The sequence below is a fragment of the Hetaerina americana genome, unplaced genomic scaffold (genome assembly GCF_022747635.1).
Source record: "Hetaerina americana unplaced genomic scaffold, ioHetAmer1.1.p SCAF_1, whole genome shotgun sequence".
In the NCBI taxonomy this organism is placed as follows: domain Eukaryota; kingdom Metazoa; phylum Arthropoda; class Insecta; order Odonata; family Calopterygidae; genus Hetaerina; species Hetaerina americana.
In genome coordinates, this window is record NW_027286069.1 from 109048011 (window position 1) to 109063259 (window position 15249).

The window sequence follows — 15249 nt, forward strand, 5'->3', positions numbered from 1 at the left end:
CTCTACATCAAGATGGCAGCACTCTTCAACAACTGTTGGCGAATGTATTTTCGCATGCATTGAAAGGTACTCTCCAAAATGTAAGCCATTTTGGAGTGAGTCATCGTGATTTTATGAAAATGGAAAAAGTTGAGTATCGAGCAGTCTTTAAATATTTCTTTCTGAAAAGCAATACCCCTACGCAAACCAAAGACGAGTTTGATGCCATGTACAGGAGCTCTGCAGCATCATTTATGACTATGAAATTTTGGGCAGCTTAGTTTAAACGTGGTTGTAAAATCTTAGCTGATGAGATTTGGGTCAGCCAAAAACTACCACAACCACCAACAACATCGAAAAAGTTCACCAAATGATACTGGATGACCATCGAATTCAGGTTAGAGAGATACACAGCAGGCGCCATGGACGTATCGAATGATGGTTGTCATATACTGACAGAAGAATTGGACATGTGTAAGCTATCCACACGCTGGATGCTGCATTTGGACACTTCGGACCAAAAATACATTCGAATGAACATATTCAAAGAAGCAGAGTTGGAGCAGTTCAATAAGTGAGTCAGATTTTTTTCATCGATCAATGACTGCAGATGAAATCTGGATCCACCACTACACTCCTGAGATGAAAGAATAGTCAAAACAGGGAACTACAAAGGGCGAACCTCCTCCGAATAAAGTGACAATGGTTTCATCAGCCGGGAAGGTGATGGTGACTTTTTTTTGGGATATTCATGGAATCATGTTCATCGTTTATCTTCAAAAAGAAAAAAACAATAACAGGAGAGTATTATACATAATCATTTGACAAACTGGAGGCAGAAATCACAAAAAACCACTGAAGTTGAAGAAAAAGGTGCTTTGCCATCTAGACAACATAACTACTCACACTTCAATGGTTGCTAAGGTTTAAATTCATGAATTGCTCTTCAAAGTGGTTGACCACTCACCGTACATATTCAACAGATCTGGCCCCCAGCAACCTCCTGATGAGGTTATCATATGTGTAAATACCCATTTTGTGTAGAAAGACATAAAATGTTATTTGGATGAAGCTAAAAAAGTTAAAGCATTACTGGAATAAGTGAATCAATTTAAAAGAAGACCATTCTGAAAAATAAATTTGAAGAAAAAACATTGTTTATTTGCTAGGCCAGAAAACTTTCCGACTACCCTCGTACTATACAATGCTGAAGCATACAACAACAATGTTAACTGAGATAAATATGAAGATCTTCTAAAATCCAATTATCATCTCACAATCCATGAATTTTAAGAAGCCAAGTTTGAAACCTTAGGTGAAAGGACAGATTTTTTTTAACTAAATTAGGGGAAACAAAAGAAACCTGACCCCTTGTCAAGGGGCAAGACAGTCACCTGCATATCCTTATAGGAGACGACCCCATGGGTGGAGAGGTCCACAACATGAGGGCCAAACACTGGATGCTCTCGAACACGGAGTGGCACTCTCCTTGCCCTCACACCTCCATCTGAATCACCAAGCAAGTCATGGATCTTCTCATTGTAGATCTCAAAGTAGCTCACTTCCACAGTGATCTGATTGAAAATGGAAGAGGCACCAGTGGCCATCAGGGCACTCGACTTGGCCGAGGCTGGCGCCAATCGAGCAACCTTTTGAAACAGCTGGTGGCAGAAGCGAGGGATGATGCCGGCCTCATTCTTGGGCTCACTTGCCATGTGTTCCATACCCACCCCCATCATGCTGCAAACAACATGGATATGAGTGAAAGTGCATCAGGATAGCAGCACCATTGTTAGTGGTCATTGGGGAGTAGGCACAAGTGCTCCATTGTGTCATGCAAGTGCCGAAATGCAGAGAAAAGCAATGTTGCGGATGGGGCCCATCAATTGCTCTCTTGCTGTTAAAACTAACACATCTCTACTTCTCTTATTAAATTTCTTCACCTTTTGAATGTATGCTTTTCACTCCACAAAAAAATATATTTACCGATATTACTGAAGAGCCATCCTACCCATGGCCTAATTTCATAATTTGATGTAAAGACTTACCGAGGCAATGACATATGTTCAATAATATTATAATAAATTCCAAGGTGTGCTGCTCGTAGTATTGGAATAGGTTTGCTTATAGTAAGCCTCATCCCTCATTATATGCTGTTAAAGTTTCCACAATAGCCATCACGTGGTTTCATTTTTATAACCATTTGGAGCAAAAAAAATTTGCTCAGTTGGAAAAATGGAAAAAAAGTGAGTGGAACCTGGCGACCAAATATTTATATCTAAAAGTCCTGACACCAAAGAAGATCAAAGCCAAGTTGGATGAAGTTATGGCACATATCTCGTGATTGCAACTGCTTACAATAGGGTAAATGAGTTTATACATGGTCGTACATCCACAAATGATGAACATTGTTCCGTATGTCCAGTGGAAGTGACTTCTCTCTAATAAGATTTACCAAATCCACGATATGGTTTTGAGTGATCAACAAATCAAAGTTCACGAAATAGTTGCAGCTATAGGAATATCAAAAGGTACGGTATTTTCAACTGTGCATAATACTTAGGGAGAAAAATTAACACAAACTTGTGGATTGGTGATCCAGCTCCAACATAAGTGAAGATGGCGAAATTGGCTGACAAGATGATGTCCATGGCTTTTAAGGATGAATACAAAAACTTCCACATTTATTACTTTCAAAAGGACAAACAATAAATGGAGAGCATTGTGCATTATTCTTGAAGCGGTTGAGCAAAGAAATTAAGAAAAAAAGTCCTCATTTGGCAATGAAAAAATTCTCTTCCATCCATCATATTCTCCAGATTTGGCTCCCAGTAACCCTTTTTTATATAAAACTTGGATAAATGGCTCGATGGAAAATGGTTCATGTCAAATGCGGATGCCATCGCCAACACTGGGGTACACTTTAAGGGCCTTCTGAAATCCAACTTTTTGGATGGCTTCAAAAAATTGGAGAAACACTGGGAAAAGTGTATCAAGCTAAAAGGAGATTAGGCAGAAAATAAAAAAAATCATCCCAAAATAATGTTTTTCTCTGTACTAATTGAATGACCCACGTAACTGGAGAGAAAAGGGAAATCAAGAAGGCCAGAGAATAGTAACCAGAAAAATCTACTCCATTAAAAGTCTAATTCTCAGTGAGTTGGTCGCAAGGATGTGAAGTAAGTAAGAATGTCTCTCACAACCATGGATGTACCACTGGAACAGTCATTTGAGTGATGATAATAAAAACCTATATGTTAAGAACAATTGCAGAAGGCATTGAGAAACCACATCTATTAATTGTTGCCTTGAAATAATAATGAGCGAAAAAATAAGGCTAATTAATGGAGCTTAGCCAGGAATGTGCTATAGAGTATAATTTTACATCAACACATAAGCAACATGTTATCCGCAGTGTAATTTCTGCACGTAACAATGTAAATTGGAAAAATAGTTCTTTCAAATAAAATAATAAACTTTGAATCAGTCAAGCCACATAAAAAAATTTACATTCCTAAATCTCCTAAATAAAAAACTTAATTGGAACAGTATCTCTCAATACATCTGAACACACTTATTTCATTTCTCAAATCAAATATGGGCTAATATTCAGGGGATACTCTTGTCATGGTTAAGCTGAAAAAAGGGCCAATCAGCTTCATCTCTGATACAACACCACTCATGATTTAAACACTGTGAAAATATACAAAGTTTTAATGTTATAATGATGGATCTTCACAAAGCCTGAAACTATACAATTTACTGAGGTTCATAAGTGGTATCAGCGTTCATACATTATGCAAATTATAAGTTGTAACCTTCTCCACTGCACGTTAACCTTGTTAGCAGTAAAAGTATAATATCACACTTGACCACATAAACATTTTACAACCATAATAATAAACATGACGCCAGATAACATTCAAACAATCACTCTAGAAGAAGAAGAAATCCAGGTATGCTATCTACAAAAAACCCCTACCACACACAAACTAACATTAATTTACATAAATTACCATCCCATCTTAAATTTACTGGCAAAAAAATCAGCATATTACAAGTTAAAGTCATAAATTACCTTAAAAAAGCCCATACTTTACTGTTAATGAATACTTGACATTGTTGTAGTTAGCACCTCCAAGGAACCAATATTACATAGATTGCTGTGTATTTATTACCCCTATATAGCTGTAATCTATAATTTTATGACATTGTCCTACTTGTATGCTATGTGTTTGATTTCGCACTCAGCTAAGATGGCACTTAGGATATTCAATATTTGTATGCATGTGGGTTGAGATGGTGCATGAATATATACACCTCTGTGGGTGAAGGTTTGCATGAACATGTTGGTTTTGCATGTAGTTTTATTCTCTCTTAGGGGTGGTGAACCTAACATACCCTTGTGGCGGCTTGCGGGGTATTACGTAAATGTAGAATTGTCTTCAATATAATGTTAAGGGTTTACGCGGAAGAAGGGACTATAAATTCTTTATCTAGCCCCAGAAAACAAATAAATCAATAAATAGATTGGAAAAATAGGCATTACATCCATATCCAGTACATGTGTCTAACTACTCAGGCATGTACGGTGGATAGAATGTCAGGATGGGTAGTGTTGGGCACATAAATAAATTAGGGTTGCCTATTATCACCTATGCTGTTCAGTGCATGTGTGAAGAAAATGGTTAAAGAGGCATGGGAAGAACTGGTGATAGAAATGCATGTCAGGGTGGAATTCATTAAATCATCGGGTTTGCAGATTACCAAGCTTTAGTTAGTCAGCCAGCCAAGGGGTTGTAAACTCTGCTGAGTGCATGGAAGGTCATAAAAAAATTTGCCATTAGTGAACACATAAAAAAATCAGTGCGACAGATGTGAGATGAGAATCAATTTTAACAAAACAAAGGTCATGAGGTTTTCCAGTAGGAGGAAGGTTAATTAAAACATTAAAATAGCTAGGCAAAAACTAAAGCATGTGGAACAGTTAAATACCAGAGGATTGTCTTGTTCAAAGATAGTCAAAATATTAGGCACATCAGAAGAAGAATTGTAACAGGAAAAGAAGCTATCACAGGGAGTAGGGAGTAGATGAAAGTGCCCAGATGGAAGCTGAGAATGTTAAAAAATGTGAGCGAAAAATTTTATATGGAATGTAACTTTAAAGGGTTGAGAAATGTTGTTAGAGCAAGATGATAAGCTTACATAGGAGGGTTTTGAAATATGTGTGGGGAGACAGATGGAAAAAGTGACACGGGACGGCAGGAAAACAAACGAGGAAGTGCTAGGGCTGGTAGGGAAGGAGAAAGGGAGTTGGGAGAAATCCAATGGAGGTAGGAAAGGTGTATACAGAGTGTTTTGGTGGCTAGTGAGAGACTGAAGACTGTGAAAGAGGGATGAGGATTAAACAAGTAATGTAGGGGGAGAAAAAGAACGGTCATGTTGGACAGAATGAAAGGAGATCGAAAGTATTTGGAAGTGAAGAACAGTTTAACGTAGTGTGGGGCATCAGGCTATGTCTTTTGGGACAGAGTCGTAAAGTGCAGCAATGATCAGTCTGTAACCATCCAAAATCTACCTTTAATGGTTTGATGTGTAGTGTGCCTTTATGTTTGTAACCTAAATCTTGTTCCTTAAAGAAGTCCAGTGCATGAGCACTTAATGACCAATAAAATGTTATTACCATTTGCTCATCTGCTGTAGCGTCTTGGATGACACTAAAAAAATTATATATCTGAGAGTCCATACAGCAATTCCTAGGAGCACACATGACCAAAACACAAGGCCATCATTCAATTGTTAAAACCTAACATCAAGACCTTTTCTTGAATATTACCTGACATCTTTAAATAATTTACTGCACTTTCTATAACTATGAAGTTAAGTGGTCATGAGGTGCAATTCCACACCACTGGGATAGAATGCTCATGCAAAATGGCTCGTAAGATCCAACCATCCAGATAGTTACTCATTCAAAATTAATTATATACATTATGCTCATATGTATGATATTCAGTTCTTATAGCACTGTTAAAGATGCTGATCATATTTCTAACATTGATTAATCACTCTATGATTTCATTACCAAACATTCAACGTTTCACCAAAATATTTGGAACATGCAGATGTAATTTGGATATCCATAGGTTGACACAAGCCTTTCCCACCTTCCCCGGCAACATTTTGCAGAAATTGCAACAAACCTGTAGCTCTTCCCAGAGCCAGTCTGCCCATAGGCAAAGAGGCACACATTGTAACCTTCAAAGGCCTTTTCCAAGAGGGGTCGCACCAGCGTGTTGTATACATCTTCCTGTGACCCTCCACCGTTTGCGAGTAGGGTGACACCTGCAGTGTGGTGTCTCTTGGTATCTGCACCCTCTGAGCAAAAGCAATGATCATATGAAAACTGGTGAGTCAACCCAGAGTCAGTTGATGGACTAACAAATACTTCATTGTCCTTTATGGATAGAACCACCTTAACTGTTGGATCAGAGGATTCACTGAAAGTAAAGAACAAAAATGAGTTGGGGACAACTTTTGCAAGAAGGAACAGAAGGAACATGGATACTGTAATTTTGCAACTAGCCCACTTTAACAGGATAATATTAAGGTCTCTTTCATTGTTATGCAGTTTAACGCCACTTTCTCTTCAACTTTTGGGATGAATTTTTTATTTGGGTATAATAGTTTCAAGAAAATTTACATTTAAGGTGAATTATTAACCAACAGTTTCCCTGCATGCATATATTTAATGTCATCTGGCACGCAAAGGGTAATATTTCTCAGTACAGATCCAACTGCAATTACCATAGTGACTAAAAAAGGACCTCCAATGGACCTCCAGGACACCAGTCATTTATCCAAACACACAATACTGCTCATGGGCCCCAAGTAATGGGCTTAAGGTTATCCAATAAACTTCCCCATGAAATCAAATATGAAACAAAAGTCCCAGTTTTCAAGAAAAAGCCAGTCAGCCTACAAAAAAATATGCTCTATTTTGTACATTAATTTCTGGAATTGCCACAACACATCTATTCTGACTTAACCAAATAATAAGTAAATATAGTAGTATAATGGTATGTATACATATGTAATTGTATTTTTCTAAAATTGGGAAGTTTACATCAGACGTGTCTCATATTTGTGCATGTGTGAATATGCACCACATCTCCGGACAATTAAATGCATTATTATTTTTGCATAACATGCAGTCATTAGGGACTGTCCAAAATCTCCTCTAAATATGCAAATAACTATGATTGAATGAAAACACATGAAATCAGATATTCCAATTTAATCTATGAAAGTATTGTGACTGATAAGAAACTCACCGTGCATTCAGAGGTCTCACACGGACTCCAACAGTCAGGTTGCTTGTTTCATCTTCGGCAGACGTTTCTGTGGCACCCCAACACAACCCCTCAGGAGGAACGAGAGACCCAGAAGACTTGCGAGGGGTCTCCATGTGTACAGTGCCAAAGCACTCGGGTGTTGCCGAGAAATTAGCATCATCTCTACCGATATATGCAGCACCTCGATTTGGATTACAGTTCTCTGGGGTCTGAAAGGCCATGGTCTCTTCAATTTGACAGGTCTTTTGGTTCACTGGTGTTTCAGTCTCAGGTAACTTGATAGCACTCAGTGATTTAGAGCACAACTTTCCACTTCTGAAAAATGAAACAATTATTCAGGTTATTAATTTAACAGTTACCATTATGGCATAATTTTTCTTCAGAAAATGAAATTCAATATTTTAAAATAAATGTCTGCAAATGATACTTACCAGATTGATAATTAAGCTGAGTCTAGCTACCATGCCTACACCTTATAATTTTGCCGACTAAACATCATGACAATTTAATACATAATTACAACATAATAGTAAAGACATCATATAAACGCTTTCAGTGTCTCCATCCAAAACCTGCCTTAAATGGCAGACTATCACATTATCCTTATCTACACTTAAATAATTGGCCCATGACACAGTTGTGGATGGCCTGTAGGATTTGTTTAAATGTTGATTTCTTCAAAAATTAAATGCAACATATATAAAACAAAAACTTTTATTAAAACGGCAACGTCACTTGTAAGCACGGTTAAAAATCACCTAATTCGATACTGATTGGCAATGACGTTTTCAATGTTGTCAAATATAAAACAAATTACTTATTCAATTTTATAAATATTTACCGTTAGATTACAGCAAAAAATTGGCTAAAAATCATTCTGAAGGCGGTTGGGCATGTAGCTACAATAGTGATATCTATCATTATTTTACCATTTACACAAGGCTCTAAGTTACGCACTGCTATTACTAACATTCAAATGCACATTAATTATACTCACTTTGGAGTGCCACAGCGTCCTGGGGTAGGGCTAGCTTTAGGAGTAGACGATGAGGATAACCCGGGAATTGACCGGGAACGTGATATAGTAATCTTCTTCGGAGTAGAGCGAAGGCAATTTGCATTTTTCAGAGGGTGGGGTACAGCAAACTGCTCCGGATTACTTGCTTCGGTGCAGTTTACATCAGATTTATATTTTGACAACATCTTCTCTGAAATGACATAGCAAAACATCTTCGGAAAATGCACACATCAAATAACTTCGGGAAGCATGCTGGATTACAAATGGCCATTGCCTTCGTTTTAAACATATGAAGAAATTAGCAGACTTATTTCAAACTCTTAAAGAAATATAGTATGGTTGTACATAACCACACTACATTTCGCACCAATAACATATTTCAAGACATTTGGACCATGATTGCTAACATTCCCATAGATAAACTGGAACCCAAAACCCTTTAGTGAGCTAATACGATATCGTTCAACGTTGATTTGCGTTTTCATCGATACACCCAAAATCTGTGTAAGAACAATATGAATTTGCAGACATTTAGAATGAGATGAAAATTTTTAAATCCAACATTTACCTTTGTGGTGGCGGCCCCAAACTAAATGTCACCTGGTAGGCTAATGCTCTCATTCCATGGTTAAGGGCACATGTATTCAATCGCTGAATATATCAAAGTCAACAAAAATAAATAAATTGAGTAAAAGACAGAAAAGTTATCCAATAACCATTGTTGTCCAAGATCACAGCTCTTAAATTGTGCACGAATTTTATTTGACATCTGACGGTTAAAACTTATCAACGGTCATTGGTGGAAATGTTTTAAACTCGCCCAAGTAGAATAATTAATATTTCTTGTATTATTCTATTATTCATATCAAGTAAAGTATTAATAAATTCTTTTTAATAAAAATAATGACTCAACGATTATTTTTTCGCAAAAAAATAAATTTATTTAAAAAGTTATTGAGGAGGATAGTCGTCGGACCTAGCCACGTTCGGTGTCTTCATCTGTTTGTTTCTGCGGTTTCTCATTTCCCACGCAAATGTGGAATTGAAATAAAATTAGTCAGTTTTTCGAAGCATTAATACTAAATCCTAACTGGTGACTCATACTTATGCCTTAGAAAATATGGCTGAAACAAAGGATGTGCCTATCCAATCGATTCTGAAGAAAGTATTCATAGGATTAATTGTCGTTATAATATTTTTGGACTTACCATTGATATGCCAGTCCCAAGAACATTCCCACGATGAACCACCTGCATTTAAATATTCGAGAGAGGCTAATGTCCACTATCACGAAGGTAATTCCCACCATGAAAGTCCCGAAAGACATTTCCCAGAAGAACATGCCAATTCAAAGACTGAAAGAAAAGTTACCAAGATTCGCGACACCTCTACACTTTGGCTGGAAGCAATGGGTTCAACACTGCTTATCAGTGCTGCTCCTATTCTAATGCTTTACCTTGTACCGTTAGACAATACCAAAGAAAGGGAACCATTACTTAAAATTTTACTAAGTTTCGCCTCAGGTGGTCTTTTAGGGGACGCATTCCTTCATTTGATTCCTCATGCTTTAGCTCCACCCTCGCATGCACCGGACTCGGGGCATGGGCACAGAGAGGTAAGCCATGGCCCTACTCATCATGGTCATTCCCATGGAGAAGGTATGGGAGTTCATGACATGTCCGTAGGTCTTTGGGTCTTGTGTGGAATTGTGACTTTTCTGGTAGTTGAGAAATTCGTAAGGCTTCTGAAGGGTGGACACGGACATTCTCACACTCTTGAACTGGAAGAACCTTGTAGCAATGAGTCTAAAGAAAAAAAGGAAGCTGAAACCGACAAAGACACAGACGATAAAGACAAGGATAATGACAAGGATGAGCAAGGATCACAAAAATCAGAGGTAGAGGAGACAATTCATGGTTAGTTCTTCCAATGATGTGCTAACCTAATAAGGCTATATTGGCCAAACTGCCTACTGCTAGTAATAAGCACACCATTTAAAGCAAAGGTTTAAGGCAAATTTAAGAGTTTAATGCCGCAAATTATCTGTGATATCCACATTTTACATTCATCTTTTGATTACGCACTAATGGTTACATCACAGTATGTATGCATTCATTTTTCTTTTCCAGAATCCGGAGACATTAAGGTTGCAGGCTATTTGAACCTTGCTGCGGATTTTACCCACAATTTTACTGATGGGCTTGCAATAGGTGCATCTTATTTAGCAGGAACGAATATTGGTCTTGTGACCACAGTCACCATATTACTTCATGAAGTTCCACATGAAATTGGAGACTTTGCCATACTAATACAGTCTGGTTGCAGTCGAAAACGGGTTGGTGTATTCCTAATTTTTCTATCAAAATAATTTTTAGCTCAGAATATTGTCATTAAGTATGATCTTTTCAAATTGTATTACATTTTTACCACATTTTATTATTGTTTGCCTTTTGTTTGCTTCCAATTTATTATTTTGGATACCTCTATCTTTATTAATAAAGTTTTGCGGCTAACAATATTTTAATTCAATAAAATCTATAGTTGCTGGGAATTTAAATATTGTCCAGTAAATTACTTTATGCCGCATGTATGGAATTGTAATTAATTGTTTTCATTGTAATGAAATTTGGAAATTCCTCAGGCAATTACCCTTCAACTCAGCACTGCAATTGGAGCTCTCACTGGAACAGCGATATCATTACTTGCTGAAGGAATAGGTAAGGTTCCTTACTTTGCCACCTCGCAGCATATACTCTTTCATTTCCACTATTCGGTCTCAGTTCTGAGAATCTTTTGATAAGCCAATGAATTGGGCGAGTCACAATGGTGACCTGAAAAGGTCCATTTAATACAATTGTTTTCATCTTCTCAAGAATGTGGCATAAAAGAAGCTAAGGTGGCCATGACTTCTTTATTTTCTGAAAATGCTCTGCTAATAATCTTATTACAGTTGAATTATAAATGCTGTGATGGAATGGGAATATCCAACAGTGATAATATATTTATTCATTACATGTCGACATTTGCATTATAAGTCAAAAAATACAAATATATTTAGATGCAAATACAATTCATGGAATATAAAATGGTCCCTTAATTGCAGTACTAAAATAATAATATCTTTAATAGTCCTTTAATTTTTCAAAAATTGAAAAATATAGGACAAGTGTGAAAGCACCAAATGATCTACTAATAGGGAGTATATATAAAGCTTTTTTGATATCTTATTTTATATATTTGCTATATTGTTGTAAATTACAATCAGATGAATATATTTATTCACCATAGAACAATACATAATTGTAGGTGCTCGTTAAAGATACAATTATTATTACATATAAATTAGATTTACATACACGTATATATTAATTCACTCACGTATGGATGGATTTGAATCTCATAGTTACAGGTAATTAAGATTCCAAAAACAGATTTCCCTACATTGGCTTTTTCTATATTCCACTTCCAGTCACATATGATATTTGGAATTGTTTTCTGGAGAGTTTGAGAGACCTGACTTCCATAGAGTTTTTATAACATAAGTATCCCAATGGCAAACTTATTTTAAACAGTTGAAAATTCTACCTTTACCTTGTCTGTATATTTATTACTCATGTATGTATGTTAAGGATGATATGAAACAACTAATCACCAATGCTCAAGTACATGGGCATAATGCTTGACAGAGTGTTGATGTAAATTGTTCTGCCACTCTCATGCTATGTATAATAACAGTTCCTTTCATGTGGCCATCAAAATTTTCAACTATTTGCCGCCAAGCATAAAATCTGCTCCTTCTAGGGGTACATTTAAGAAATATCTCAAGCACTTTATGATGGATAAATGCTATTATCATGTGGAAGAGTTTCTAAAGTCTTCGGAACACTGAATCAGCTGATTGTTTGTTCTCTGACTTGTCCTATATATTACTTTGTCAAGTCAAGGGACCGATAAATACGATTATTATGTATTCTTGGATACTGTTAAAAACATTTTTACAAAGAAGTCTTTTAAATTTTTTTAAAATTTATTTATTTGGGGAAGTAATACTTTCAGCTCTCAAGGAAGTTGATGAAAGAGCAGTTATCCTGAAATTCTCATGCATTAATGGAATATAGTGGTAATTGAGTAAAGAAATATTTTTAATGCTTATACTACAGAAAGATGTTTTCCCCTAGCCCAAATATGAAATCTGGTACAGTTTTTACTGATCCATTTTCTTAAAAGAGAGGAATGGAATCTCAAGGGTTCTTATGGGTCAATTAAAATTTTATGGAAATTTAATGATAGGAGGAAGTACGTGGCAGTTGAGTTTTTAATAGAAATATATCAAATAATATTTTTGTTGTGTGTATGTTTAAGAGAACACGTTGTTTCTCAATATACTTGTGTAAGCGTAGTTGCCATATTTAAAATAGTGTTTGTGAGCACAAAAACTATGTAGTTAATACTTGTATAGTTCTATGAGGTATGTGCATTTTGGGTAAGAATCGTTCAAAGCAGTGGACAATTAGAGTAATTGTGAATGTTAAGAAAATCCATAGTTTTGCAGAATCCCATAAGAATGTATTGCAACGCTCTTGTTTTACTTCAATGTTGGCATCACTGAGATTGTAGGGTTGCCAGTTTTGAGTTACCTATGGTACAGTACTGAGTCAAAATGTTAATACGGCTTGATGTAGTGTTCAAAAGTTGCCTGTGTCATTAATAATCCCTTGGTCTGTTATCTCCCCTTTATATCATTAATGCTGTGACGTAGTTGCTGGAGGCCCCCTCCATGAAGTTCTCAGATTTGGAGGTCCTCCCGAAAGCCTAATTAGTAGAACATTAAAGCATGAACAGTTTTCCTCTGAAAGGACAGCTATGAAAATATGAGTCAATGAAGTCTTTCTGATTTACTATTAAAAAAATAAATTACTTTTAGTTGTGGTGTATAGGGAAAGGAACTGGCCTGCCCCCCCTACCTAGTTGTGTGAATTTCACATGTTGTTGGATTTAGTACTGGGTGAGCCCTACCCTCACGTAACAAACCAACCATCGGGTCAATAAATATGGTATTATATGTACATATTAAATATGTTAAAAAGCAGGGGTGTTCTTTGGCTTGCCTCTTACCCTTCCCATTGTGGGATCTTGTGGCCATTACTGATACCATACTGCCGTTATTTCCTGCTCCTTCCCAGTCATTCCATGTGGTTGTGCAGCCATGGCTATGCTCAGGCCTGTGATGTAACTTGAAAACTTGTACACATGTGGTTTTTTCACTCATACTTTTGTAGGAGATGCAGCCACCTCATGGATTTTGCCCTTCACCGCTGGTGGCTTCATATACATAGCTACAGTCTCTGTGATCCCAGATATATTGGCTGACACTAAATTTTGGCAGTCTGTCAAGGAAATCATTGCGCTGCTAATTGGAGTCTGGATGATGGTCTTGGTGGCATACTTTGAGTGAGAGGGCATCACATGCTATGCTGTGCATTCGACGTGGATTATTGTGTCAGCGAGAATTGCACTCATTCTGGTTTATTATTTAGTCTTTTTTTGTGTCCTGTCTGATCTTGGGTAAAGCATGATTTAGCCAGAATTGCATTTTGTGAAATTCTTGTGGTAACGAGGAACTTTGTTGTACCGTGGCAATTTCAACTTTATTTTACCCCATGTTAGTAATGTTAATCTATGAGAATAGAGGAGCATTTTTGAATTATGATTCTAAAATCCCACTTGCAGTTTTTGAGATCTCTTTTGTGAGTTTTATGACATTTGTGGCCTTGGCACATGCTATGATGATCTTTAAGTCAAATCTATTTAATTTGTGGTGTTAACCTTGAATATGATGAATTATGTTTACATCACAAGCTGGCTATTGTTTTATTATAAATAGCATGTATACTTTGACATTGTTTGTACAATAAATATATTTTGTTAAAATCCAATTTTATTGTTAGATGGCTAGCCACGTAGGTCTGAGGGGAAAGTGCAAGTGATGTGACTCACATGTTTCTCTCCTAAGTCCCAGGATGTGATGCCTTAGTTTAACAGTTTTTTTATTAATATGTTCCAAAAATACTTCAGGGCTAATAACATTGGACAAAAACAAAACAACTGTAAGTTATAAATTAAAGAGTACCCCCTCAATAAATTTCAATTAACATATAAGAGTCAAGGAATCCAAAGACTGGGTTGAGGGCAAGGAGGAAGAGCCAAGAATAATAAAAGAAAGGAGGGTGTAGGAGATATGGGGTTGAAGTCAGGAGTGTTTCAATGTAGCATTACTGCTGATGGAAGACAGGAGATTAATGAACGGTATGTGATTAGAAGGCAAGGGATGATAATATGAAATAGTTCATTCAACCATGTCAAGTGTGAGGGGGTTTGAGTACTTGTATGCTTCGTGTAGTTTGTCGCTTGTAGAAACATGGAATGACATGACTATATATTGGAAGGAGTCTAAGATCAAGTGACAAGCGCCATCCCTAGTCACCTAGCGGATCAAAATACCCAGACAGGAGCTGCCTTCCAAAAACCCTTTTTTCCTTCTTTAAGGGTTTTTCATCTCTAAAGAAATAAGTTGATATGGATGAAGCATTACAACAACAGTGCATGTAGTATGTGAAGTGTTGTTTCAGCAGCAGGGACAAGGTCCTGGGTGGCAGGGATGTCCGAGGGCTGAGGAATTAAGGCCACTAGGCTTCAAACACTCCGCACCTCCTGTGGTGAGTTCTGTGCTGACAGACACCAGAGACTTTGGTATTTTTGTACCTCTATTCAAATTTGGCATTTCACAATCAGTTTCCCTATCCTCTGCCCACACTTCCCTTTCCCACCATTTTTCCCGCTTTCCATCTCACCTATCACCCCCAATTCATTCACTCTTAGATAAAAGTGTAGAGAAAA

The 15249-nt window shown here is 36.9% G+C and overlaps 2 protein-coding genes across 2 annotated transcripts in view; one reads left to right on the forward strand and one right to left on the reverse strand.

The window, feature by feature from the left end:
• Window positions 1–8463, reverse strand: part of neb (kinesin family member nebbish) — a 111918-nt gene extending 103455 nt beyond the window's left edge. Inside the window, exons 1-4 of the mRNA XM_071583995.1 lie at window positions 8332–8463; window positions 7314–7649; window positions 6183–6479; window positions 1374–1719 (exon numbers count right to left, since the gene is read on the reverse strand). Coding sequence (XP_071440096.1) covers window positions 1374–1719; window positions 6183–6479; window positions 7314–7555 — 885 coding nt within the window. The 5' untranslated portion in view covers window positions 7556–7649; window positions 8332–8463. The remainder of the gene's footprint in view (window positions 1–1373; window positions 1720–6182; window positions 6480–7313; window positions 7650–8331) is intronic.
• Window positions 8464–9338: 875 nt separating this feature from the next.
• On the forward strand, window positions 9339–14271 carry Catsup (Catecholamines up). The gene is made up of 4 exons (XM_071594439.1): window positions 9339–10268; window positions 10482–10687; window positions 10994–11069; window positions 13632–14271. Exons 1-4 carry the CDS (start codon window positions 9473–9475, stop codon window positions 13805–13807), a joined length of 1254 nt encoding a protein of 417 aa, XP_071450540.1. The 5' UTR covers window positions 9339–9472; the 3' UTR covers window positions 13808–14271.
• The last annotated feature ends 978 nt before the right edge of the window (window positions 14272–15249 follow it).

Coding starts and splice junctions, on each gene's coding strand:
- Catsup (XM_071594439.1), top strand. CDS start 9,473: ATGGCTGAAACAAAGGATGTGCCTATCCAATCGATTCTGAAGAAAGTA. Junction 10,269..10,481: donor GGTAGAGGAGACAATTCATG/GTTAGTTCTTCC, acceptor TTTCTTTTCCAG/AATCCGGAGACATTAAGGTT. Junction 10,688..10,993: donor CTGGTTGCAGTCGAAAACGG/GTTGGTGTATTC, acceptor GAAATTCCTCAG/GCAATTACCCTTCAACTCAG.